Here is a 25,005-nt window from a genome sequence, read left to right on the forward strand (position 1 = left end):
GTCTGAGGACAGGAGAGGAGGGTAGAGGAGGAGAGGAGAAAGGAGGAGAGGAGAAGCTTTTTGTACCTTGTACCATGTATTGTTGTGCCTTTGGAAACAACACATCACAGACCCACACGATAGCATGCTGGTACCTTGTGAGAGTGAGACTTCTCCTTGGTACTGAGGGGGAGAGTAGCAGTTGGTGTAGCCGCCCGCCCCCAGCAGGGAGTTCAGATCTTGACCATGGAGGTCATGCCTGGAACTCCCCATCAGCAGCACCATGGGCTGGGGAGCAGAAACACACACAACACCGTCACACACCGACACAAAATCGTTGCCTAATAGGCTGAGCATCAACCACATCGATGTTGTGCTCAATCAAATGAGTCTGTGTGGGGGTATCGCTAAAAAGAGAGGCATAGTCACTCACAAGCTCCAGTAGCTGTGTGCATTCCACCTATGACAAATGTCCCAACGCACCACCGAGTTGACGGAGCGATTCAGAGTTGTTTAATCTCGCCGTCAACAGCACCGGGTCAGGAGTGGACAAGCCATCCTCCTCCTCAAGCCCTGCCACCGCCTCAGGAGAGGACTCCCTCCCAACAGTACCAGCGACATCCACTGGACGGGGAAGAGCCTGAGCTACCTGCCCCACAGAGCCAGACGCACCGTCCCGACTATAATATGGTTTCAACAAATTAATGTGGCAGAGCTGATTCAGCTTCCTACGTAAGGGTGTTGCAATCAGGTAATTCAGATCAGAAATCCGCCTTACTACGGTATGCGGGCCAGTAAACTTAGCATGGAAGGGGGAACCAACCACAGGCAAGAGCGCAAGAACCTGATCACCTGGGCTAAAAGCATGTTGCTCAACCCGATGGTCATAGAGACATTTCATCTTTTGTTGAGCACAAGCCAGTTTCTTTTTAGCTAGCTCTCCCGCTGCGTAAAGCCTATGCCTGAAACCATTCACGTAGCTCAACAGGTTTTGGGGGGGATTGGACTCCTTCCAATCATCCTGTAGCACAGCTAACGGGCCGCGCACTGTATGACCGAACACCAGATCGTTAGGGCTAAACCCTGTGCTCTCTTGAACAACCTCCCTAGCTGCCAGCATCAACCAGGGTAAACCATCTTCCCAGTCCCCATCCATCTGAATACAATATGCACGCAGCAGTGATTTAAGCGTCGCGTGAAACCGTTCAAGCGTGCCCTGACTCCCCCTGCGCGTGATAGGCAGATGCCTTGTTGTGTTTCACACTGAGCAGTTTCAGGACCTGGGAGAACAGATGGGAAGAGAAGTTAGACCCTTGATCGGATTGAATAATCTTTGGGATACCAAAGATTGATATAAACTGCGACAAGGCCCGCACCACAGACCTAGTTGTAATGGTGAGCAAAGGATAGGCCGCAGGATACCTAGTCGCCTGACACATTACCGTCAACAAGTAAACTGCACCACCGCGAGACCGAGGGAGAGGACCTACACAGTCAATAATGAGATGTTCGGAATCGGACACAACGGAGCTGGTTTAATGCCCTGGTTCGGTTTCCCAGTCAACTGACACGTGTGGCATGTTCTAATATAGGACGCCACATCCCTCTTCAGGCGAGGCCAGAAAAAATACCGGAGAATGCGATCATATGTTTTACGCACCCCTAAGTGTCCACACTCATCATGCGACACTTTCAAGACCACATTGCGGAATTTAGATGGCACGACTACCTAATAAATAGGGTCTCCAATAAAATCAGCCCCATGGGGAACCCACTTTCTCACCAGCACATCGTTGAGAATGAAATATGCCTGAGCACTGTTTTTCACTCCACCAACAGGGAGAGCCCCCTCAAACAACCCCTTCAGAGTGGGATCCGCCTGCTGCTCTCTCACCAGGTCACTGTGAGGGACAGACCAGGGAAAGTCAGACAGTGATAACACAACGGGGTCAGGCATATCATCGGCCAAATTGTCTGTGCCTTGATTGGCACGGTTCATGGCACGTGTAACCGCGCACGCAGTGAAAACGTCAGGGAACTCCCTCTCACTGTCATCGGGCTGGCCCTTAAGAAGCGGCACAGGGGTAACAACAGGTGGCGCCACATCAGCCCACACTCGTGCACCAGCCAAGCCATTACCAATAATCATAGAAACCCCGTCAAACGGTAGCGCTGGGCGCACACCCACAGATACCTCACCCTGGAACAACTCAGAGGAGAGCATTATCCTATGTAGGGGAACATGTAAAACCTTTAAGCCTATCCCCCGAATGGGAATGGAGTTGTAACTGATGTGTTATTTAGTTTATATTTCACCAAGAATCCTTTTCCCTTTCTGTGACTATTTTGTATATGCCGTTTTTGTGTGTACTGTTTATTTTGGGAGCTTTTAATTTATTAAGTTGTGTTTTTGTTGTGTGACCCTTGACACCTTGGCGATGTCACTTCCTGTTTGGTTTGCGGTAATTTTCTTCAGACGGCTGTGAGCCTTGATGAGGAGAGGTAAGGTTTGAGAATGCTCCCGCTAGCTAGCATACTAAAATGGGGTATAACCATAAAACAGAGGCACACACACTGTTGTACAAGTCACCAATGTTACTGGTTGTTGTCATAGGGACTATTTCACGGTGTGGACGTATTTTTTTTTATTGTGTACAGCTCTCTAGAAATGTGCTAATTTACCGAACTCAATTTAAGCTAGGAGCACATACATGGTTTCTCTTATAGACTGCTGCTGTCCTTTTCTCCTTAAAGGTGTGTCTGAGAGCCAGGTTGATTGCTGTACAGCACTGAAATTCTGTTATCCACAGTTATGTGAGGTTTCTATGTAGTTGTATGCTGTTCCCATGTTCATTCACTTATAGTATAATATCTCAAATATTGCCACTGGTCGGAGAGGGCAAATTCTGTTTAAGTATAATTATGACCACAATGTATTTTGTTTTATTATTTTGAATGATTTTATTGACACATGTCAGTGAGACGGCTGTGAGCCTTGATGAGGAGAGGTGTGTCTGAGAGCCAGGTTGATTGCTGTACAGCACTGAAATTCTGTTATCCACAGTGATCTGTGAGGGATTTAGAGAATAAAGACCCCTTCCGGCTGGCAAGAGGCAGTTGTCCGTCTCGACTTCCTTCATACTACACAAGACACAACGCAGAGCTTGTAGCAGCCAGAGTGTCAGGCCAGACCGGCTATAGAGTCATCCGTGTCAGACTCGTCAGAAAATGGCAGAGCTGAGGCTAAAATGAACGAGTCAAACGCACCCGTATCCCTCAGAATTTTCACAGGCACCTTTTTATCACTGTCCACAAGAGACACAAACCCATCTGTGAGGAACGGCAAATAGGAATCAAGATCTGAGGAGAGTAGAGGTTTGGACAGCAGGTCACACTCTGGGGTATCAGAACTGACGCCCTTCACCACTGGTGCGGCGAGACCAGCCCCTTTTGCTTTGGCACCATTAGATAACCAAGGTGGCTTACTTTTGGATTTAAGAGCGTAGCACTCGGACTTCCAGTGCCCTTTCTTATGACAGTAATTGCATATTCTCTCACCCTCCCGGGCGCTAGACTCAGGCCTGTGTCCCGGCTCAACATTCAGATTTATCGCAGGGAGATTTCTCTTAAACCCTGACTCAGCAGAATGAGCGTGAGGCTCCCCAAATTTAACCTTGTGCGTTAATGCGTAATCATCCGCCAGCGCAGCAGCTTCTGCGGCAGTTTTAACCATTTTCTCATTAACATACGTGGCAATGTAAGGAGGAACAGCGTTCTTAAACTGTTCAAGCACTACCAACATTGGCGATTTTATAGGGGGGGCAGGGGGGGCAAGTGCCCCCCCTGATTGGCCAGCCCAACTCTGCTCAAATTCTTTAAAAAAAAACAAAAAAAAAACGTTTTTTATTTTATTTTACTAATTAACACAATTATTAAATACATAATTGTGATTTGTACCAGTTTGTGTTCATTCATTTTAAAAGTGTATTTATTACTTAAACTAGGCTCCCTTTAAAAATATATATATTCATAATCCACCAATGGCACAACTTGTCCGTCGACCTCAACTATTTCCGGTTTGATCTGTTACCGCAAAAAAATGAGATCTGACACTGCTCAGTGCTCAAGCTACAACTAGTCTGCTCACAATGGCGAAAAGACCTGTAAAAGCAATTGACCACTTCTTCATTAAAAAAAATAAAATTGCTAATGCTAATGAAGAAGCTACAACTCGAAGTCAAAATGACATCGCAGCAGGTGCAATCCAATGCAGCGCTCCAGAGGCTATCGGAGCTAGCACTAGCACTAGCAACATCATCGGCGAGGAAGCTAGCGCCAGCAGCTCCACCGTTACCACCGAGCCACGTGAAGCCAACGAGAGAGACCCTTGCCATGATCCGGATAAAGCCAAGCAGCATCTGGCATCGGGTCCATATCAACCAAATGTGGAATTTCCATCAAAAGCCACTCACGAAAAGCTACCTGCTCGTAAATTCCGGCAGGAGTGGTATGCTGAATTTACATGGCTGGAATATAGCGTGTCTCATGACCGGGCTTTCTGCTTCCCCTGCCGGGCATTTGGTAACGCTCATGAGCAAGTGTTCACGGTGAGGGGGTTTCAATCGTGGAAAAAGGCAACTCAAACTTTTCGTGAACATTGTAAGCGGTCGAGTCATCTTGAGGCCTCAGCCAAATGGAATGGGTACTTGAAATCACTGGAGAAGGGAAGCGTGTTGGCACAGCTGGATACCCAGAGACGCGCGGCAGTGGAAGAAAACCAAGACTATCTAAAGCAAGTCATTGAGAGCGTTTTGTTCTGTGCTCGCCAGGGTATACCACTAAGAGGGCATGATGAAGGCCAAGACTCATTAAATCAAGGAAATCTGAGGGAACTAATGAAACTGCGCGCTACCGACAATGAATTAATCGGACGCATCTTTACCAAGAGAGAGAAACACTACACATACGTCAACAGTGAATCTCAAAATGAAATAATCGATTTAATGGCTAAACAGGTTCTAGAGACAATCGTCGCTGAAGTTAAGGATGCGTGTGTGTTCTCCATTATTGCAGACGAGACAATGGATTTATCCAGACATGAGCAAGTAGCTCTTATCCTCCGTTATGTCTCCCATTCACTTTCGGTCAATGAGCGGTTCATCGGATTTTACCGCACAGAGCGGACTGATGCTGCTTCACTCTCAGCTTTGATTAAAGACACGCTGGAGCGTTTAGGCCTGGACATCAAATCTCTGAGAGGGCAGTGTTACGACGGGGCTGCCAGCATGCGAGGCCCGTATAAGGGCGTCGCCTCACGGATCCTACAAGAAAACCCCCTCGCTTACTATGTCCACTGTCATGCACATGTTTTGAACCTATGTATTGTTGACATGGTTTCTAACGTGCCTGCAGTTCGAAATGCATTCGGGACACTTCAAATGCTGAGGAATTTTATTGATGGGAGTGCAAAGCGACATGCCGTTTTCGAGCGGATGACAGCTAATAAACTATTCTCAGGCGGGCCCAGGACCCTGAAGTCACTCAGTGACACCCGTTGGAATCGTCGCGTGGAGACGATCAAAGCTGTACTGGAGAACTATGATGAAATCATTAAAGGGCAATGCTCGTTTTTGACAACCTGGACCTTATTTACGACATATTATAAGAAGTTTGACTCACCGAGATCACTTTGGTGTAGTTCGGAGGCCTGTAGAAGAAATTTAAAATCCAGCGCGAGCCAGTATATCCATGTAATGACGGTGATCGGGGCAACGAGAATGCAGTTTCTCAAAATCTATTTTCGGCCGCTAAACGGTTGTTTTCATCAATCAGATTGGATGAATCGACAGTTGAGATTCCTCAACGCGAGGCATTGTTTCGGTTTTCAAATACGGGGTCTTTAGCCTCTGTAATATGATCTTTACACGCCTTTCCCCAGACTGGCTATTCTCCGGCTCACATTCTCTACGCTACGATCAGATTGTGGCTGACGAATGACGACGACAATATTCTCGGCACCAACAACGATCGTAGCGTAGAGAATGTGAGCCAGAGAATAGCCAGTCTGCGCGCTGGCCTGTGCGCATGCGTGCTGGAGCAAGTGGGGAAAGGCTGTAAAGATCATATTACAGAGGCTAAAGACCCCGTATTTGAAAACCGAAACAATGGCTCGCGTTGAGGAATCTCAACTGTCGATTCATCCAATCTGATTGATGAAAACAACCGTTTAGCGGCCGAAAATAGATTTTGAGAAACTGCATTCTCGTTGCCCCGATCACCGTCATTACATGGATATACTGGCTCGCGCTGGATTTTAAATTTCTTCTACAGGCCTCCGAACTACACCAAAGTGATCTCGGTGAGTCAAACTTCTTATAATATGTCGTAAATAAGGTCCAGGTTGTCAAAAACGAGCATTGCCCTTTAACACTCTCACAGAAATAGCCGAATCCGATCCAAAAACAAGTGTCGAGGCAAATGCACTACTGAAAAGTATGCAAGACTTCACCTTTATTTACTGTATGGCATTCATGCGTATGGCAGTCCTAACGGTGGCAGATGCTCTGTCCAAACTGTTGCAAACGAGAAACTACAAATATGACACTGCATATTCAATGGTGAAAGCTACTGTCAAAACCATTAAAGAGCTCAGAGAGGGAAAATTTGCATCTCAGCTATTCGAGTATGTCAGTCAACTATGTGACAAGAACGGATTTGCAGGTCCCAGTATGCCACGGAGAGGTATTCCATCCAGACTGGGAGGAGGACACAGGTCATTATTTGACAAACCAGAGGACTATTTCAGATGTGAGATTCTGTACAGAACACTGGATACCCTTATACAACAGCTCCAGGATCGTTTTTCAGAAAACGATTTACATATTTTGCAGTGTCTTGCCGATGTTGTATCCTCTGACAGTCCATCAGAGAACAGTGTGACAGACGTTTGTCAGACATATAATCTTGATGCCACTATTCTTAACAATGAAATCATTCTAATAAATTCCATGTTCGAAGAACACACACGGACACAGCCCAAAGAATATGAGAACATGTCACAATTTGAAAAGAAACTACGTTTTTTTCACGAGAAGGGACTGCACGATGCATTTGTTATGTTAAAACAAGTGTATGTGCTCTATCTCACCATTCCCGTCACGTCTGCTTCAGCGGAGCGCAGTTTTTCAACTCTGAGACAACTAAAGACTTATTTACGGACAACCATGACGGATTCAAGAGTGTCGAACTTGGGGATTCTACAAATAGAGAAGTCACACAAGATCAACATCTCCCGAATCATTGAACAATACGCACAAGCAAAAGGCAGGAAACTTCAATTCATCGTATAAGGTAAGAGCTCATATTGTTTGTTTGACACATGCTTAATTTAGTTACTGTTGTGCTATCGACATGGCATAGCATATTTTGAAGGCTGCAGGACTGCCTGTGTGTGTGATAGCCTACACTCACTGATACGTGCGCAGTTGCAGTTTGATGTTGTGATGTTGGGTATGGCCTAGTGCTCGGTCATAAAGTCATATTGACATGCTCGTGGTGTCTAGATGAAGTTTGAGTCGTTGTGCATATTGAATTGTCATACGGATTTCTTATTAGCATACTGTTCACAACTGGCATTCTTTGTAAATAGCTGGGACGGGACAGGACGGCAGAACTGTTTTCTTTTCTCACGTCAAAATCTTGCCCCCCCTACTCTCAGAGGGTAAAATCGCCTATGACTACCAAGTTACACAAATCTTCAAAGTTATCCACCTCTGAGGCCTTACACCAGCGACTAAAATGCAACACCAAGTCGCGTGCAAACTCCAGATGGGACTGGGTCTTATTCTTCCTCCAATTTTTAAAGTGCTGACGGTAGGCCTCCGGCACCAACTCGTATACCTTAAGAACCGCAGACTTCACTTTAGCATAGCTCAGACAATCAACCCGAGTTAAAGAAGAGTACGCTTCTTGAGCCTTTCCTGTAAAAACACACTGCAACATAAGGGTGCGCTCAGCGTCAGGCCACCCACGCGTGTCAGCAACTCACTCAAACAAAGAGAAAAACGACTCTGGGTCCTTCTCATTAAACTTCGGCAACAGGCGCAAGTTGCAAATAATATCAAAGTCTCGTCTATGGAGTCAAAATGAGGCCAGAAAGCATTGTAAACGTAAGTGAAGTATTGTAAACGTAAGTGAGGTATTGTAAACAAAAAAATATGAATTGTAAATGTAAGCGAAGTATTGTAAACGTAAGTGAAGTATTGTAAACAAAAAATATATAAATAATCACTTAATTATTAAAAAATAAAATAAAAATTGCATTTACGATACTTTTTTGCGTTTACAAAACCTTTTCTGCGTTTACAACACTTTTCTGCCTTTACAATACTTTTTCTGCGTTTACAAAACATTTCTTGCGCTGCAAAACATTCTGGCCTCTCTTTGACGTGGGGGCGGGGTTAGATGAGTGGCGTGTCCAGAGAGGAAGAGGCGGGGTTTCGGGATGCCCACCGCCATATATAAATCAAAACCATAGAAGAAGTCCAAAAAACGTTGAGCAGCGCTCATATGGCGGTGGGCATCCCGAAACTCCGCCTCTTCCTCTCTGGACACGCCACTCATCTAACCCCGCCCCCACGTCAAAGAGAGGCCAGAATGTTTTGCAGCGCAAGAAATGTTTTGTAAACGCAGAAAAAGTATTGTAAAGGCAGAAAAGTTTTGTAAATGCAGAAAAGGTTTTGTAAACACAAAAAAGTATTGTAAATGCAATTTTTATTTTATTTTTTAATAACTAAGTAATAATTTATATATTTTTTGTTTACAATACTTCACTTACGTTTACAATACTTCACTTACGTTTACAATACTTCACTTACGTTTACAATTCATATGTTTTTGTTTACAATACTTCACTTACGTTTACAATGCTTTCTGGCCTCATTTTGACTCCATACTCGTCACCTACAGCATCACCTGGGAGTAGACCGTCCTTAATCAAACTCAACTTTTGGTGCTGCAAATCCAATCGAGCCTTCTCAGTTTCCTGCCTTATTTTTTCCTTCTCCATTTCTAGTTCATGCCTCATTTTTTCAAGTCTCAGCTCCTTTTAAATTTTCATTCCCTCATGTGCAGTTTAAGCAATTCCTTCTGTTGCTCAAAGGTGAGACTAGGGTTTATACCGGAGACACGCCCTCACCCAATCTGTGAGAAGCCTCCCCAGCAGGCTTTGGCAATATCCTCATCTTTACCAGATTAGACACTAAACAGGCCTTGACCCCAGGCTTTAACGTCTCCACAATCTCTATGCCATAATGCTCAGCAACAGTTGAGCCTTAGTATAGCGATCTAATAAATCATACGAGGGATCCTCAAGAAAATCCTATACTCCAGACATGATTCACAAATTCGCTTCAAGCTTTATGGGGAGAATGCATATACGGACCCAAGACGAGGCATAACACTGACAGGACGCATAGGAAGTAACCACTCGTAACGGAGCGTACCCTCTAGCTGACTGCCTAACTCAAATCTAGCTCAATAATCTCAACCCTAGTCTTAATGCAGTTTTAGCGGGAGGCTCTTTAAATCCTAGCTCAGTAGCCAGGTGAAGCCCCCAGCAAAGCTGATTACCCCACCTTATGGCTCTGAATGGGTCCCCGAGACAATTGCTCTAGCCGCACCACCGCAACAATACAGGGAGAGCACAGAAAATCCCAAAGGGGAGAAGCCGTAAGCCTAACCAGGGTAGCCCCGTAACTATTCGTCAAACGACAACCAATGTATACCCCTGCTTGCCCCAATATGCAAGTCTCGACCCAAGTAAAGCTCACCACAAAGCGATGATGCTGTCTCCACCACACAAACATAGGCGAAAATGCAAAACCAAGATACAAAAATTACAAACTACTCAAGATAAACTACCAAAATTCTAAAATGTGTGTCTCCAGAACACTTGCTTGGAATACCAGTCAGATTCGCCAGTAGCCTACACATAGTGGACCACAATTACGACGGGAACACCCAAGCGATGATGTCACAAACACTGGTTCATTCACAAAAAAAGTGTCCTCCTTGTCAATTTAACAACACACAGGAGACCCACACCAATCAAGTAGACCAGGCTACAGGTGCGCCCCTTGCCAATCAAGGGAGCCACACAAACACAACACAATAATGAACTGCTCTGAACAAAACCGGGCTATGTAGGCATAAGAAAAAAAAACTACCAAAAGAACCTCAAAGATGAGAACCGGTCCCGGACAAGTCCCCATTTGTTACGACCAGGCTCATGGCCATAACAAAAAGGGATACACACACCGAATATAAGTAAAATAATCAAGAATTTAATAGAATAAAGTATAGAACTGAAAACTAAACAATAATCTAATGGGGTATGAAAATCATCTTACCTCATCATAGGTCTCATCATCTGTGCTGGTTAGAAGCTGCTGAAGACAGAGTGAGTGAGAGAGAGAAGAGAGCAAGAGATTAGTCCCAGGTCCTGTATTAATCAGACATCTCAGTGAAGGTCTTCCATTGAAGATGAAAGCTCCTCCAGATGTTCCTCACCTCCTGCTGGTGTTGAGAGATGGACAGGATCTTGGAGAAGCTGGTCGGGGCCTCCTCAGGGCTCTCCACTGGACGCTCCGCCTCCCCCTCCCCCTCCTACCAACCACACACAAGCTTGACCATGAGCACTCTGTGGCAACCCGAACATGCCACGGCCGGTCCTGGCCAGCCAGCGCTGGGGGTCACCACCCCTAGAGGAGCACCCAGCCCTCCAGCACACTGGACAGCAACAGGTCATACAGCTTCAGCACCCTGGTCAGCGACTGAAGGGGGGGAGAGGGAGAAGCCGCAGGCGGCAGATGCTCCGCTGCCGCCACTCCCGCAATCAGCCGGGTGGCAGGTGCCCGGCATCAGCTCTACAGCACAAAAGGCACCACAGGAGAGGTGCTCGGGGAACCAGTGACAGGTAGACAGATATGCGCAAAGACTGTGGTTTTTGGGGGTCTCTATTGCCTGTGCGCGCTCTGGGTTGCCACAACTCTCACTAACACATAAACTAACAGAGCATATATCTCTCACACCCAGCACACATGAGCCTCAGACACATAGCCTGGTACGACCATCCCGTTCTCGCAAGCTCACATTCTGTTTCACTAATGCAGAAGGGTCTGGCCTTCGCCTCCTCCAAAGCGATTATGCCAAAATCCTGACCATACCGGGCCAATCATGGACTGCGTTTTAACTGCTGTCCCGCCCCACAGTGGAAAGCAGCCCCTGATTGGTTCGTGTCCCTGCCGCTCGCTAAACAAACATGGCGGCTCCCGAAGCAACGAGTGGTAACATTAATGTTAGAAGAATAAACGCAGCTATAAGTGCAGTTATTGCAGAAATAGACTTAACCACAACACTTAAACAAGAACAAGAGCACTAGCGGAGTTTCTTGGTGGAAAATACGTTTTTGCCGTTCTTCCGACTGGATTTGGCAAAAGTTTGCTGAACACTCATTGGCTGAAGGTGTTTGTCAAGGCAAGTACCCCCTCCCACATAATCGCTCTCTATGGGGCGAAGGCCAGACCGATATTGCAGAGCGAAGCGGTGAGCTCGTTAGATCGGGATGGTCATACCAGGCTTTGAGACACACACAGAGGCATGGCAGACACTCTGGACCCTCTACACTTGTTATCTACAGCCACCAAGAAGCTCAGAATCAAGCAACCTTCATTTACAGTATACAGCACATCTCACACAAATTAATGCAATTGAAAGTGCTTCACAGATGGAATAAAATAAGAAAGGAAATAAAATAAAATAACAAGGGAAAGTGAAACAATAAAAGTATAAGACATTACTAAAGAATAAAATATAAAAACATTGGAATTAAATAGGTTATGAGATAAGGTATGAGGGAAAATGGAACAGGAACTACAGAATGAATCAGTAATGGATAACACAGTGGACAGTAAATAAGCTATATTATACACAAGGTACTTTAAATGCAAATGTTTTTTGTGCATGACTGTAAGCCAGCGCACCATAGATAGCGTTTGTCGTGTTGTCCCTCCCTCCCTAACTCCGTTCCGTTGTTGACCTGCATTTCTATGTTGCCACCACAAGAGGCAGTAGTCCCAGCACACCAAAATAAATACACTATGACATCCTGTACTTCCAAGTTCCTTGGTAGTGTAGTGGATAAAGCACCCGACTCCCATGTGGGAAATCAGGGGTTCGATCCCCAGTTGAGCACGAGCCTGTTTGATTTCCAACTTTAGCCTGTTTGATTTCCAACTTTAGCCACAACCTTTTTTCCTCTCCTCTCTGCCCCCTTTTTGTGCGTGGCTGTAAGCCAGCACACCATAGCTAGCATTTGTCGGGTTGTCCCTCTGTCCCTCCCTCACCCCCTCAATTCGTTCAATGTTGACCTGCATTTCTATGTTGGCACCACAAGAGGCAGTAGTCCCAGCACACCAAAATCAGCCCGCCGATCTCCACTGCACAAGTAGAGTAGTGGTGAAAGCATCGGACAGCATCGGGGTTCAAGGCCACGATGGGAATGATTTTGGGGAACCATACCCACACCCTCTTCTAGCCTGTGGGTTTATTCCTACGTTTACTTTCAGCCTTTCCATCCCTCTCCCTCCTTTGACTCTCCTTTCCCCTTTTTTGTGCGTGGCTGTAAGCCAGTGCACCATAGATAGCGTTTGTTGTGTTGTCCCTCCCTCTCTTACTCCGTTCCGTTGTTGACCTGCATTTCTATGTTGTCACCACAAGAGGCAGTAGTCCCAGCACACCAAAATAAATATGCTATGACTCCCACACTTTCAAGTTCCTCGGTAGTGTAGTGGATTAAGTGTCCAGGGTTCAATCCCCGGTGATGATGAACCTGTTTGATTCTTAACTTTAGCCACAACATTTTTTCCTCTCCTCTCTGACCCTTTTTTTTAGACAGACGGGAGAGATCCCATGGGGAGAATTTTTTTTTTTTTTTAGGAAATGTACAGTCTGTTTTGCAGATTAATTAACTGTCAAACTGATTGCAGAAACTGGGTGATCAATTAAGTGACCAATTACAAGTCCCATTGATATACTAGACTTGTGCTTAATGTTTCTCTGTGTATGCAACTCTGTTTTGTTTTCTGCTCCTCCTGTTCTCGGTCCCATTCCCAGATTCCTGAGTGGATCCAGTTATAAATAATATAATTCAAAGCAATTTAATAAATATGAGCATAATGATTTGTCATTTGTGTTTTCATCACTGGATGTTATAGAAGTTTTGTAAAAATGTGGTTACCTGGTGGTGCTATGTCCGTTATTGAATTGATGTGCAGTAATTGAACATTTGAAATACTCCTGTTTTGAAATTATACCTACAGTATAGGTGTCTCAGTAATTACCCATTATATATTAGGCTATACTTTGCATGTATTTACCAGGTAAATGTTTAGTAATTGGGGGACTATGAAAGGAAGGGTTACCCAAAAAACTTTCAGAGTAAGTTAATTTAGCAATAAAAATCCATAAGCCTAGGGCCAATGGGCCTAGGATATAGACAATAAACTACCGGTGGAATGGTGGTGGAGCAATAGCGGGAGCATTTCGGATTACTAGCGGACCGTTGTCCCTGACGCTAATAATCCGCCAGAGGTCCACTTGCCATTCCATGTGCAAATGGCCAGGAACCCGCCAGCGGATTCGGCCGGAGGTCCGCCAGCTGGTCCATCGGGGACCCGCTGTAGGTTCGCTAGCCTTGTATTATCTGGGTTTATCCCTTACCTTTGTCCAGAAACAGAAGTTGAACCAATTGCAGCAAAATAGCTAACATTACAGGAATCATCAGTCTAACTGCTTTAGCCACTAACCGCTACCATTAATGTTATGGAAGCTGCTGCTAGTTGTTGTGAGCTTATGAGCTAACTGGCTATCCCGCTCTTATTGTGCTGGATTAGCATTGGAAGCATTGGAACTGATGTGTCCAGGCCAAGGGCGTAGGTTTGGTTTCAACATTGGTAGGGACCATATAACAGTGTAGCCTGCATACACAATTTTTGCTGGGGACGAGAGGTTAAACCTCTTAAATATTCAAATATATTTATGAAATTGAATAATACTAATACAATGGACCTCATTCCTGAACGCAGTTAAGAAGAAGTTAAAAAGAAATTTCTTCTTAACTCCACTTACTGTACGAAGTTCCAGGGACAATTCTGGCATTCCTGAATGGTTTCTTATCTCGGATTTGTTCTTATCTAAGAACAGGATTTAAGAACGCGGAAACGCAGTCGTAGGTAGGCCAGATGGAGTGCGCCCGTTCGCAAGGGCTGAATTTATGAGAAATCCGAGGTGATTGCGTTCACATTGCGTTCACATCAAGTCTACAGACATCCTAGGCTTGAATAATAATCATAAACAATAAATGAATAAATACAAGGATATTTGTATCATTTCCAATTACGTTTCACATTCATGAAGGCATCGCGGTGTCCTAAAATAAATAAAATTACGACACAAACTCTGCAAATGGCAGTGAATTAATAAATAAGCACTAAACACAGTCGCTATACTCAGACTCAGCACAACAGCACCTTATACAGTGCTGTCGTCAGATGTCGTAGATGGACACATCTACATTCTGTAAATACTGTAAACGTGAATATCCATAACTAAAATATATCATATGGTCCTACATAATATAGATATAGGGCCTATCAAGATCCAGTATATGATTAAATGGTCACTGAAACAGTCAGACGTGACGCCTGATTCTAAGAATCTACTTGGATGGGAGACCAGTATCCAGTCAAGCAGTGATTGACATGTACTGTAGGTGTAATTCGAGTGGGGTCACTAATTAGCTGGGTTAGGTTCATATTTGAAAACATATTCTTGATTTTAGATAATGATTTGGCAGTCCAGTCCTTATTGAAGTCTCCTAATAAAATTTGTTCATTTTTACAGTTAAGTGAGTTTATCGCAGAGACCATGCAATCGAATGAGTCATCAGGTACAGATGGAGGTCTATAAATGTTCCCAATAGTTATATACTTATTTTCGTGTAGGATTACTTTGACGAAGATACACTCAAAGTGTGAAGGTAAGACATCAGGAATGATTAGCTCAGATGCTAGATCCGCTGATATATATGTAGCTACAACACTGCCTCGTGTACCTCTATCAGCTCTGAAGAGTATATAATTTGCCAGATTGATTTAATTGTCAGATATGTTATTTGAGAGCCAGGTTTCAGATAGAGTGATAACTTTAGGCTTATACTGTTCAATCCAAACTCGGAGAGCATACTGTACATTTTTGGGAGAAGACTTCTGATGTTGAGATGAACTATTTTAAGACCTTTGATACTATCCATAGTAATATGAGAAGTTTATTAAAGAACTATCACATGCTAACCATAGTCGAACACAGCAGATCAAACAAAAGTAGAATCGATTGCAAGAGAGCGTATGCATGATATTTAAGAAACGCACACAGACGAACAGACAGACCACATACTGCACACTCACCCAGACACACAACACACATAAGACACAAAATAAAAAACAAGAATGGCCCATCCACCCATGACCCCATAGGCCCAAGGATTTGATGGGTAAGCTGAAAGGCCTTAGCCCAGAGCTCAGACTGCTTAGCAGAAAAAAAGAAGAAAAAAAAAGTAGTATATGTAGTTCGTAACCCCCAACAAATATACTAAATATAAGGTTATTCAATCACAATGACTATGGGCTACTGTTTATATTTGTTGAGGGACTGTCGTACGACCTCATACTCTTAATTATATCAGAGAAATAAACAAAAGAAAAAAAAGAACAGATATACATACATATGTATATGTAAAAATATATGTATAAATCTATATTAATACTATGTAAAAGAGTAGTTATAACAAACAAACCTATGGTATTTCACATAAAGGCCAACATCAGATGAACTTATTTACGTTTATTTGCGACACTTCACAACACTAGGCATCCGCTTTACTACTTCCTTTTAACTACTTCCGCTTGACGACAACAGAAACTCGTTTACAGCAAACAGTATCAAGCCTCAAAAGTAAACATGACAGTGGCAGAAGTAGGTGGAACATAAAATGTTATTCCGAAAGTTATTGCACCGAAAAACATCAGGAGACATTACATTAAAGAAAAGCAGTGCTATCATATGCAATCATCCGAAGTATTGATAACATTTGGGACAGAAAATGTAAACAGAGCACCGGCTAACTTAGCCGGGACACTTACGAAAGAGAGTTCATGGAGGAGGCGAGTTCATGGAGGAGCTCAAGGACTGGCTGGGTGACATGAAGACAGCTTCAGCATCCTTGGAGTCGTTGAAACGCTGTTCCTTTCCATTGACCATCACACATAAAGTGCTGGGATGTCGGAGGGAGTATTTGAGGTTGAGGTCGCGGAGCCTCCGTTTAACCAGGTCAAAAGCACGACGCCTTTTAACCAGTTCAGTGGTGTAATCGGGGAAGATGAAGATTCCGTTCCCATTGAACATCAGCTCCCCTTTCTCAGAAGAATCTTTACCTTGTCCTGAAACTTCAGCAACTTTATCGGGATAGGCCTAGGGCTGGAAGACTCAGGCCTTCGGAATGTAGGAGAGCGATGAGCCCTCTCAATTGGTGGCAGGGTCGGAAAGTTCTCCGGTCCCAGGAGCTGTGGGATCAAGTTGGCCATGAAACCGAGCATGTCACGGCCTTCAGCGGCCTCTGGCACTCTAATGAAACGGAGGTTAGAGGACCTACTCCTATTCTCCAAGTCCTGGACCTTCTCCAGCAAGTAAGTGTTGTCTCTTTCTAGCTGTAGGACTTTAGCATTGAGATCGGTCACATTGTTTTCGTTGGCACCAACTCGCTGTTCAAGTTGCACTATATGATCTCCGAGTGTGTCAATGGAAGTCTCCATGCAGGTGATTGCTCGCATAATAGCTTCTGCCTTGGTGTTGGTGATGCTTTCATCTCCTTGATGGCCACGGATACTTCAGTCAGCTGTGTTTGGTCCATTGTTTGATGTTTGATTGTCTTAAGAGTGACAAACGACAGCAGTGAACACTCTTTTAACGAAAGAGATGAGCAGTTCAATCCAAAGTTAGTTAAATACCACACAATATACTTGGATGTCATTCAAAACACTACAAAAACAGAGCATGAACAAAGTAACAGGTCTGAGCTCCATTCAGCTTACTCAGTCAGCGGCCATCTTTTTAGATTTCCCTTTTTAGATATGACTTTAATATCACTGACATTTTTAAGCATAAGTTAATGGGAGTTTAATATGGAGAAAATTAGCATCACGTCTAGCACAGACTGGGTTTGACAAAGCTATAGCTAATAGCCCATCGGCTAGTATTCATTGCTGACACTAACGGTCGTTAGTTGTGAGGACGATGTGATGTCCCACTCAATTAAATCTCTGGTGGACAGCTATTAAAGTATAATAATGTAATGGCTGCTGCTATCCTAATGTTACAGGGTGATAGAAGCCATCTTAACAGTTCGCTATCTAGCCAGCTTATATCACCAGTTGATAATTTGCCACAATGCAAAGACAAGTGATGTTAGTTTAGGTAACGTTAGCTAGCACCAACCTAGCTGGTTTTCCTGTGGCTACTGCCTAACATTAGCTACTAAGTTTAACAGTAGCTAGCTAACCTAGCTAACGCTAACATTACTTACAGTTGTGGAGAAAAAGCTCCTGATCCTCTTCGGACGGGGAGGCGACATTGTGGTGGATGTACCTAAACGGCTGTCAGAATCACAACTGTATGGCTTGCTGTCAGCGTCTCTCTGTAAGGCTGTTGGTCTTCAGATCCAGCGAAAATTTGAAAAATCCAACGATCTATCTCAGCCAAATGAGCCAATAAAACGTGAGTTTAAAATTATTTATTTTTTAAATACTGGGATGGCACATTCACAGTGGAGCAAAGAGGTAAGCTAACGGTCTAATATGCAGATACGAACATAATGCAAACTAACTCACTCAAAATGCTACGGTCAATTCTACCCTTCCAAACTATGGGAAGGCCATCTAAATGATCAAATTTAACTGCAATCCAAAGAGAATGTGAACAAGGTTGCTTAAAAGTTGGTAGGTACAATTTGGGCCTCCCAAAATGTTGGTAGGGACATGTCCCGACCGTCCATACGCAAACCTATGTCCTTGGTCCAGGTGACAAGACCTATCATAATTTATCAGACATTATTTCATGTCATTTCAATTCACAGCTATTTCAGTGGCATGACCAGCTTCCATCCTACCAGTCCTGAACAGAAACAAGCCAGGCTGGACCTGGCCTGGTTTTAACTATCAACCGACAAACACACATATACACACGCGCGCACACACACACACACACATACTTTCTATGCCTGTTCAGAGCAGGCGTGGTTCTGGTACCTGCTCCTCCTGGGTGAGGTGGACCCACTTGTGCAGCAGGGCCAACAGCGTGTAGTAGAGCAGCAGTAGAACCAGGGGGTTGGTGAAGACGGGCCAGCTGAGGTCCGAGTGCAGGCCCAGGCTGTAGGGCTCCGACGGGCGGGTCTGGATCAGCGCCGTCATCCCAAACAGCCTGGGGGGGGGGGAGGAGAGTGACGTGGGTCAGGGGGTTAGGGTCAGAGGGAGGTCAGGGGGTTAGGGTCAGAGGGGGGTCAGGGGGTTAGGGTCAGAGGGAGGTCAGGGGGTTAGGGTCATTTGGGGGTCAGGGAGTTAGGGTCAGAGGGGGGTCAGGGCTCACAAGTGCCAGCATATCCAAGAAGAATTGTTAAGATCAAAAATACCTGGCCGTACTAACTGATAGTTCCCATGATGCCACAGAGTATTTGGTCCAAGCCCCCCCCCCCCCCCATCCCTGGTGCCTACCTAGCGTAGATGTCCTGGGGGGGCACCAGCAGCTGGGCCAGGGGCAGCTGGTAGAGGTAGAGGGCCAGCAGGTGTCCAGCGCTGAAGATGGCCATGAGCACACACAGGCTGCTGAAGAGGAGCAGGCTGATGGAGCGGCTGAAGACCCACCACCCCACCAGCCCCAGGAACGCCGCCAGATACACCCCCGACGTCACCGAGGGCAGCGCGATGCCTGGGGGGGATAGAAAAAACATAGTTGTCAATTTCAGAATTTGTGACGATAAATTACAAAGGAATTATACAGTATGTCGGTAAATTTGAATTTGTCGTTATAGACCTGCAGCTTTTCATTTCATAGCCTCTACTGTATGTGATGCCGTTGGCGTCCCAGGTTCATAGCCCACTGTTTGGTCGGCGAAACAACATTTTCAGCACTTCCCTCATTTATCTCATTGGTCTCTGAGTTTTGAGACAAATTATTAACTCAAATTAGAGATAAAACCTGTATGAATTTCACCCCGTATACTACTATATGTGGGATGTCTTTTAGGTCCTATGTAGTCATCTAACATGACGAGCGCGTCATCAGCTAAAGACACGCCTTCAGGCAGGACAGCCCTGTTGTCAGGAGATGCAGGCTGATGCAGGTCAGACCCGTCAGGCCGAGCCAGTGCTCCATACCAGCCAGGCCCAGCAGGACGGTGACCACCACCTTCCCAGCCGTGGTCATGATGGCGGACAGCAGCAGCCGCAGCCCGGCGGCGAACACCAGCAGCTTCTGGACCAGCTGGGGTGGGGCGGATGCAGCAGCTGTGCTCTCGCAGGAGGAGGAGCCGTCACTTCCTCCCTCAGACTCTGAGTCTGAGGTCTCCACTTCCTGCTGGGATGAGACGAGCGTGTGGTTCAATCCTGCTTCCTCTCTGTCCTCTCCCCACTCCCTCCTCTCCCCCTCCCCTCTCTCCCCCCTCTCCCCTCTCTCCCCCTTCTCCCTCTCTCCCCTCTCTTCCCCTGCCCCCAGATATCAGAACTCGATCATTCCTGATCCCATCAGTATCGATACGGGCTGCGTACCTCAGTGTCTGAAGAGGCCACACAGTTGTCATGGAGACTGATCTGGGGGGCAGGGCGTAGCAGCTTCTTGCAGAGCCGGAGCAGGAAGAGGCTGGACAGGAAGAGCCCCAGGTCAGGTGACAGGAGCCGCACAATGTTTCCTGGATCAACCTCACTGAAACTGGACACACACACACACACACACACACACACACAGCCAGTCGAAATAGACTCATGCTGGAGATGGCATAGATGCATGTTTAAGAATGCTATTCAGGGGTAAGTAAGTAGTCCTACCGTACGATGCCAAGATGGTAGAGTAGATTTTCTGTGCTTTCACTGTCTATGGAATAAACACGTCAGACAGAACAGCAGTTTTGATAATGGCCAGGACAGGAAGGAAGAATTGGTTAATGTTGTATCTACTGTAGGTGAGCAGGGATTGGTTAATGTTGTGTCTAGGTGAGCAGGGATTAGTTAATGTTGTGTCTAGGTGAGCAGGGATTAGTTAATGTTGTGTCTAGGTGAGCAGGGATTAGTTAATGTTGTGTCTAGGTGAGCAGGGATTGGTTAATGTTGTGTCTAGGTGAGCAGGGATTGGTTAATGTTGTGTCTAGGTGAGCAGGGATTGGTTAATGTTGTGTCTAGGTGCGCAGGGATTGGTCAGTGCTGTCTTACAATGCTGTGGCACGTATGTGAAGGTGATCTGCATGAAACATTGCAGCGCCAGGAAGGTCACGCTGGTGGAGCAGATCAGCACCAGGAACCCGCCGGTCCTCCCTGGAGAGAGGAGGGAGAGGACAGAGAAGAGGCAAGGGAGAGAGGACAGGAGAGGGGGAGAGACCGGACAAGAAGAGAGGAGCGGTGGAGAAGAGGAGAAGAAGAACAGGGCAGTGGAGTAGAGGAGATGTTATTCTCTTTTCCAGACACACTGCTGCTCTTAGTGAGTTATTGATCAGAGACTCTGCTGCTTAAAGATAAAGAACGTTCCTTTCTGTTAAATACAGCTATGAGGCATCAGTCTGAGGCCCATAGGCTCACACACTGGACCTGCAGGACCAACCACACCCTGGCCTGCTGGACCTGCTGGACCGACTACACCCTGGCCTGCAGGACCAACCACACCCTGGCCTGCTGGACCAACCACACCCTGGCCTGCAGGACCAACCACACCCTGGCCTGCTGGACCAACCACACCCTGGCCTGCTGGACCAACCACACCCTGGCCTGCTGGACCTGCTGGACCGACTACACCCTGGCCTGCTGGACCAACCACACCCTGGCCTGCAGGACCAACCACACCCTGGCCTGCAGGACCAACCACACCCTGGCCTGCTGGACCAACCACACCCTGGCCTGCTGGACCAACCACACCCTGGCCTGCTGGACCTGCTGGACAGACTACACCCTGGCCTGCTGGACCAACCACACCCTGGCCTGCAGGACCAACCACACCCTGGCCTGCTGGACCAACCACACCCTGGCCTGCAGGACCAACCACACCCTGGCCTGCTGGACCAACCACACCCTGGCCTGCTGGACCAACTACGCCTGGCCTGCTGGACCAACTACAGAGACAGAGAGACAGAGGCACCGAGACTGTGCCCTATATAGTTTATTATCTATGGCTATTAAGAAGGTTGGAATGGAGCAGAAATAAGCAATAAAATGTAACGGCCTAATTAAAACCTGCTCGCGGTTTCCCTCTGGGGGATCCCAACACAGATCCCCTGGCTGAGGAGGAGGGTGGATTAGGGGGGAGAGGGTGGACTAGGGGGGAGAGGGTGAACTAGGGGGGAGGAGGGTGGACTAGGGAGAGGGTGGACTAGGGGGGAGGAGGGTGGACTAGGGGGGAGGAGGGTGGACTAGGGGGGAGGAGGGTGGACTAGGGGGAGGGTGGACTAGGGGGGAGGAGGGTGGACTAGGGGGAGGAAGGTAGACTAGGGGGGAGAGGGTGGACTAGGGGGGAGAGGGTGGACTAGGGGGGGGGAGGGTGGACTAGGGGGGAGAGGGTGGACTAGGGGGAGGAGGGTGGACTAGGGGGGAGAGAGTGGACTAGGGGGGAGAGGGTGGACTAGGGGGGAGAGGGTGGACTAGGGAGAGGGTGGACTAGGGGGGAGGTCTTACAGTAAAACAGATTCATACAGCAGCTACCGTAGATCCGACTGCAAATTGTGATTTGGCCCAGACGTGGCGGAGCCGTGCCGGTAACCACAATAAAGCACTGCCTCTCGTGTGGTTATCTCAGGTTCAGCTGTTCCTGAATGTTTTTTTGTTGTTTTGGTTTTATTTCTGGACTCAGATAAATGTATATAGAGTAAAATAACCTTCTTTTCCTCTTGACAGTTTCAGACCTGTTTATAAATGGTGGTGAAGTTTTCATGTCCACTCGGTCTAAACACCGTGATGACCCCTGTGAATCTCTGCTACGGTAACAGTATTGCTACGGTAACAGTATTACTGCAGCTGAGCCAGCAAATGTGTTTCCGATGTCCGGATTTTGACTAAAAGCTTTGTTTCAATGAAACCTTCTTCCTCCATCAGGTCTAATATGATGTGTTTAATCTCAGGCCACTCTGCCCTGGGGGTGAAGTCATATTAGTGAGACGGACAAGATGATGTAGAAGCTTTCAGAACAGAAACATAAACAGTCCTGCATGCAAGAAAACCGCCCCCAAATGCTGACGCCACAACTTTCAACTCCCCTGGGACATGATAGAACTCCCAGGTTCTACATAATTGATAGAAGGTCTGACCCATCCTCCTTACTCACTACTCTGAGACTTTAATTTAACTCATCAGCACATAACTGATCAATTTATATGTACACACACACACACACACATACTGTACATACACACACACACACACACAAACACACATGCACACACACACACACATATACACACACGCACACACACACATACACACACACGCACACACACACATACACACGCACACACACATACACACACACACACACACTAGCACATTTGCAGATATAAAGTAGATAACACACATGTAATGGGTGGGTTGAGGTGGGGATAAAACCACTGATCTCTCACACTGGAACACTAACATTTATCACGACACCAAAGAGGCATTCCTTGAGGGTTGTCCAAAATTAATACTGACACACACACACACGCTTATCAGTAAGCATGCCACCCAGTGCTTGGCAGGTGCGCTACCTCTCATGGAGGTGAGGGAGGGGTTGGGGAGGAGGGGCAGAGCGAGCAGGAACAGGAAGTACACCGCTGACAGACCGTTGTAGCGGAATGATGATGCTGGGGAGAAAACACACATTCAGAAACATGGATGTGTATCCATTATCTGTTACTTCAAAGACTCAATTCATTACAAGCACTTCTAATGTGTTTGGTGAAAAACAAAACCAAATTTGTAAACCACATTTATGAGTTTGAGTGATTTTATAGATCTTAACAGATGTGTGTTTGAATTAAGAAAATGGCACAATACACAGCAGCACACACGCATGCACACACACACACACAAACACTGATGAGAGAACTGACTAACTGAAAAGCATCAGTTACAGTAAAGTGTAGTGAATGAGAATATAAAAGGTGACCCTTCATGTTCTATATCCACTATAGAAAATAATACAACTCAACAAACACAACTCAACACTGTCCTTATTTTAAACTGATTCAGGTTGACTGACACCAGAAATGCCATTATGGAAAATAATGGTACATTGATCAATCTGTCCATTCACCTACTGTAGCCCAAACAAATATGATTACAATATAATCAATAACAATCAAGATACAATATTATTATTATGATTATTATTATGTCTTTTTACATCCCTTCCCCACATTCTTTTTACATGTTTTATTGAACTAGTTTTCTCAAACACGGTGTACTCTAACACAACATAACTCAACCATGACTTTTTACTTCAGTACAATATACACCATGACCACAGGTTTAGTACTATCATAACAATCACACTCACTGAATGAATGAATGAATGAATGAATGAATGAATGAATGAATGAATGAATGAATGAATGAATGAATGAGAATAATCAGCTTTGGATCAAAGAAGCCTGACTCACCTGCTAGTAGCAGCAGAGGCAGCAGGAGGTTGAAGAGCATCCCCAGTGCCAGGTCCCCGGCCATGGCTGCTCCAGAGAGGCTCAGCTCACAGTCAACCGTCTGCTCCTCTCTCTGCTGTCTGGGTCTGCAGGGGGTTCTCACACATCTCCCCCGGGCGGCACTGGTAGCTCCCGCTGGTCTCCCCTGTCACTGGTCTCCCCTGTCGCTGGTCTCCCCTGTTGCTGGTCTCCCCTGTCACTTCCCCCAATGTCTCCCCTGTCTCTGTCTTCCCCAGTCAGACTAGCCGGGAGGTCTCCTCGTTCCCCTGTAGCCTCCCCCACTCTCCCCCTAATCTCCACACCGTCAGACACCCCGCCCCAGCCTGTAGCTCCCCGGTCCAGTTGAGATGAAGGGCTGGAGAGAGACAGGACAGCAGAACAGCCTTGAGCAGGGAGGAGTCAGACTGGACGACCGGCAGTCTGATCTTGTGAGCTGCAGTCGCCCCAGCTCCCGGTATAAGAGCAGAGAAGTGAGGGGAAGTTAGGAGGAGATATTATTCGAATTGAATGTGACAATGTTTACTTCTCTCTCTCACTATCGGGTTATGTCCCTCTTTCCTTTACCTCTTTCTCTATCTCCAGACTTCTCTCTTGCTCTCTTTCTCTGTTTTTCCTTCTCACCCCCTACTTCTCTCTCGCCCCCTCCTTCTCTCTCTCTCTCACCCCCTACTTCTCTCTCTCCCCCTCCTTCTCTCTCTCTCCCCCTCCTTCTCTCTCTCTCTCACCCCTTCCTTCTCTCTCCCCCTCCTTCTCTCTCTCTCACCCCCTCCTTCTCTCTCTCTCCTTCTCTCTCTCACCCCCTCCTTCTCTCTCTCTCCCCCTCCTCTCTCTCTCACCCCCTTCTTCTCTCTCACCCCCTCCTTCTCTCTCTCCCTCCTTCTCTCTCTCCCCCTCCTTCTCTCTTTCTCACCCCCTCCTCTCTCTCTCACCCCCTCCTTCTCTCTCTCCCCCTCCTTCTCTCTCTCTCCCCCCCTCCTTCTCTCTCTCTC

General features: G+C 46.3%; 1 protein-coding gene across 1 annotated transcript in view; it reads right to left on the bottom strand.

Moving 5' to 3' along the window:
- Window positions 1-20,611, bottom strand: part of LOC311315074 (piezo-type mechanosensitive ion channel component 2) — a gene marked incomplete at both ends in the record, with an annotated part of 66,504 nt that extends 45,893 nt beyond the window's left edge. The window contains 10 exons of the mRNA XM_084445675.1: window positions 1-2; window positions 135-267; window positions 10,389-10,427; window positions 10,549-10,644; window positions 10,752-10,811; window positions 18,399-18,570; window positions 18,861-19,074; window positions 19,524-19,719; window positions 19,914-20,004; window positions 20,571-20,611. The exon at window positions 1-2 is cut by the window's left edge and continues 150 nt beyond it. Coding sequence (XP_084301801.1) covers window positions 1-2; window positions 135-267; window positions 10,389-10,427; window positions 10,549-10,644; window positions 10,752-10,811; window positions 18,399-18,570; window positions 18,861-19,074; window positions 19,524-19,719; window positions 19,914-20,004; window positions 20,571-20,611 — 1,044 coding nt within the window. The remainder of the gene's footprint in view (window positions 3-134; window positions 268-10,388; window positions 10,428-10,548; window positions 10,645-10,751; window positions 10,812-18,398; window positions 18,571-18,860; window positions 19,075-19,523; window positions 19,720-19,913; window positions 20,005-20,570) is intronic.
- Window positions 20,612-25,005: the final 4,394 nt, after the last annotated feature.

The sequence above is a fragment of the Borostomias antarcticus genome, assembly GCF_949987555.1.
Source record: "Borostomias antarcticus genome assembly, chromosome: 11".
NCBI classification, from domain to species: domain Eukaryota; kingdom Metazoa; phylum Chordata; class Actinopteri; order Stomiiformes; family Stomiidae; genus Borostomias; species Borostomias antarcticus.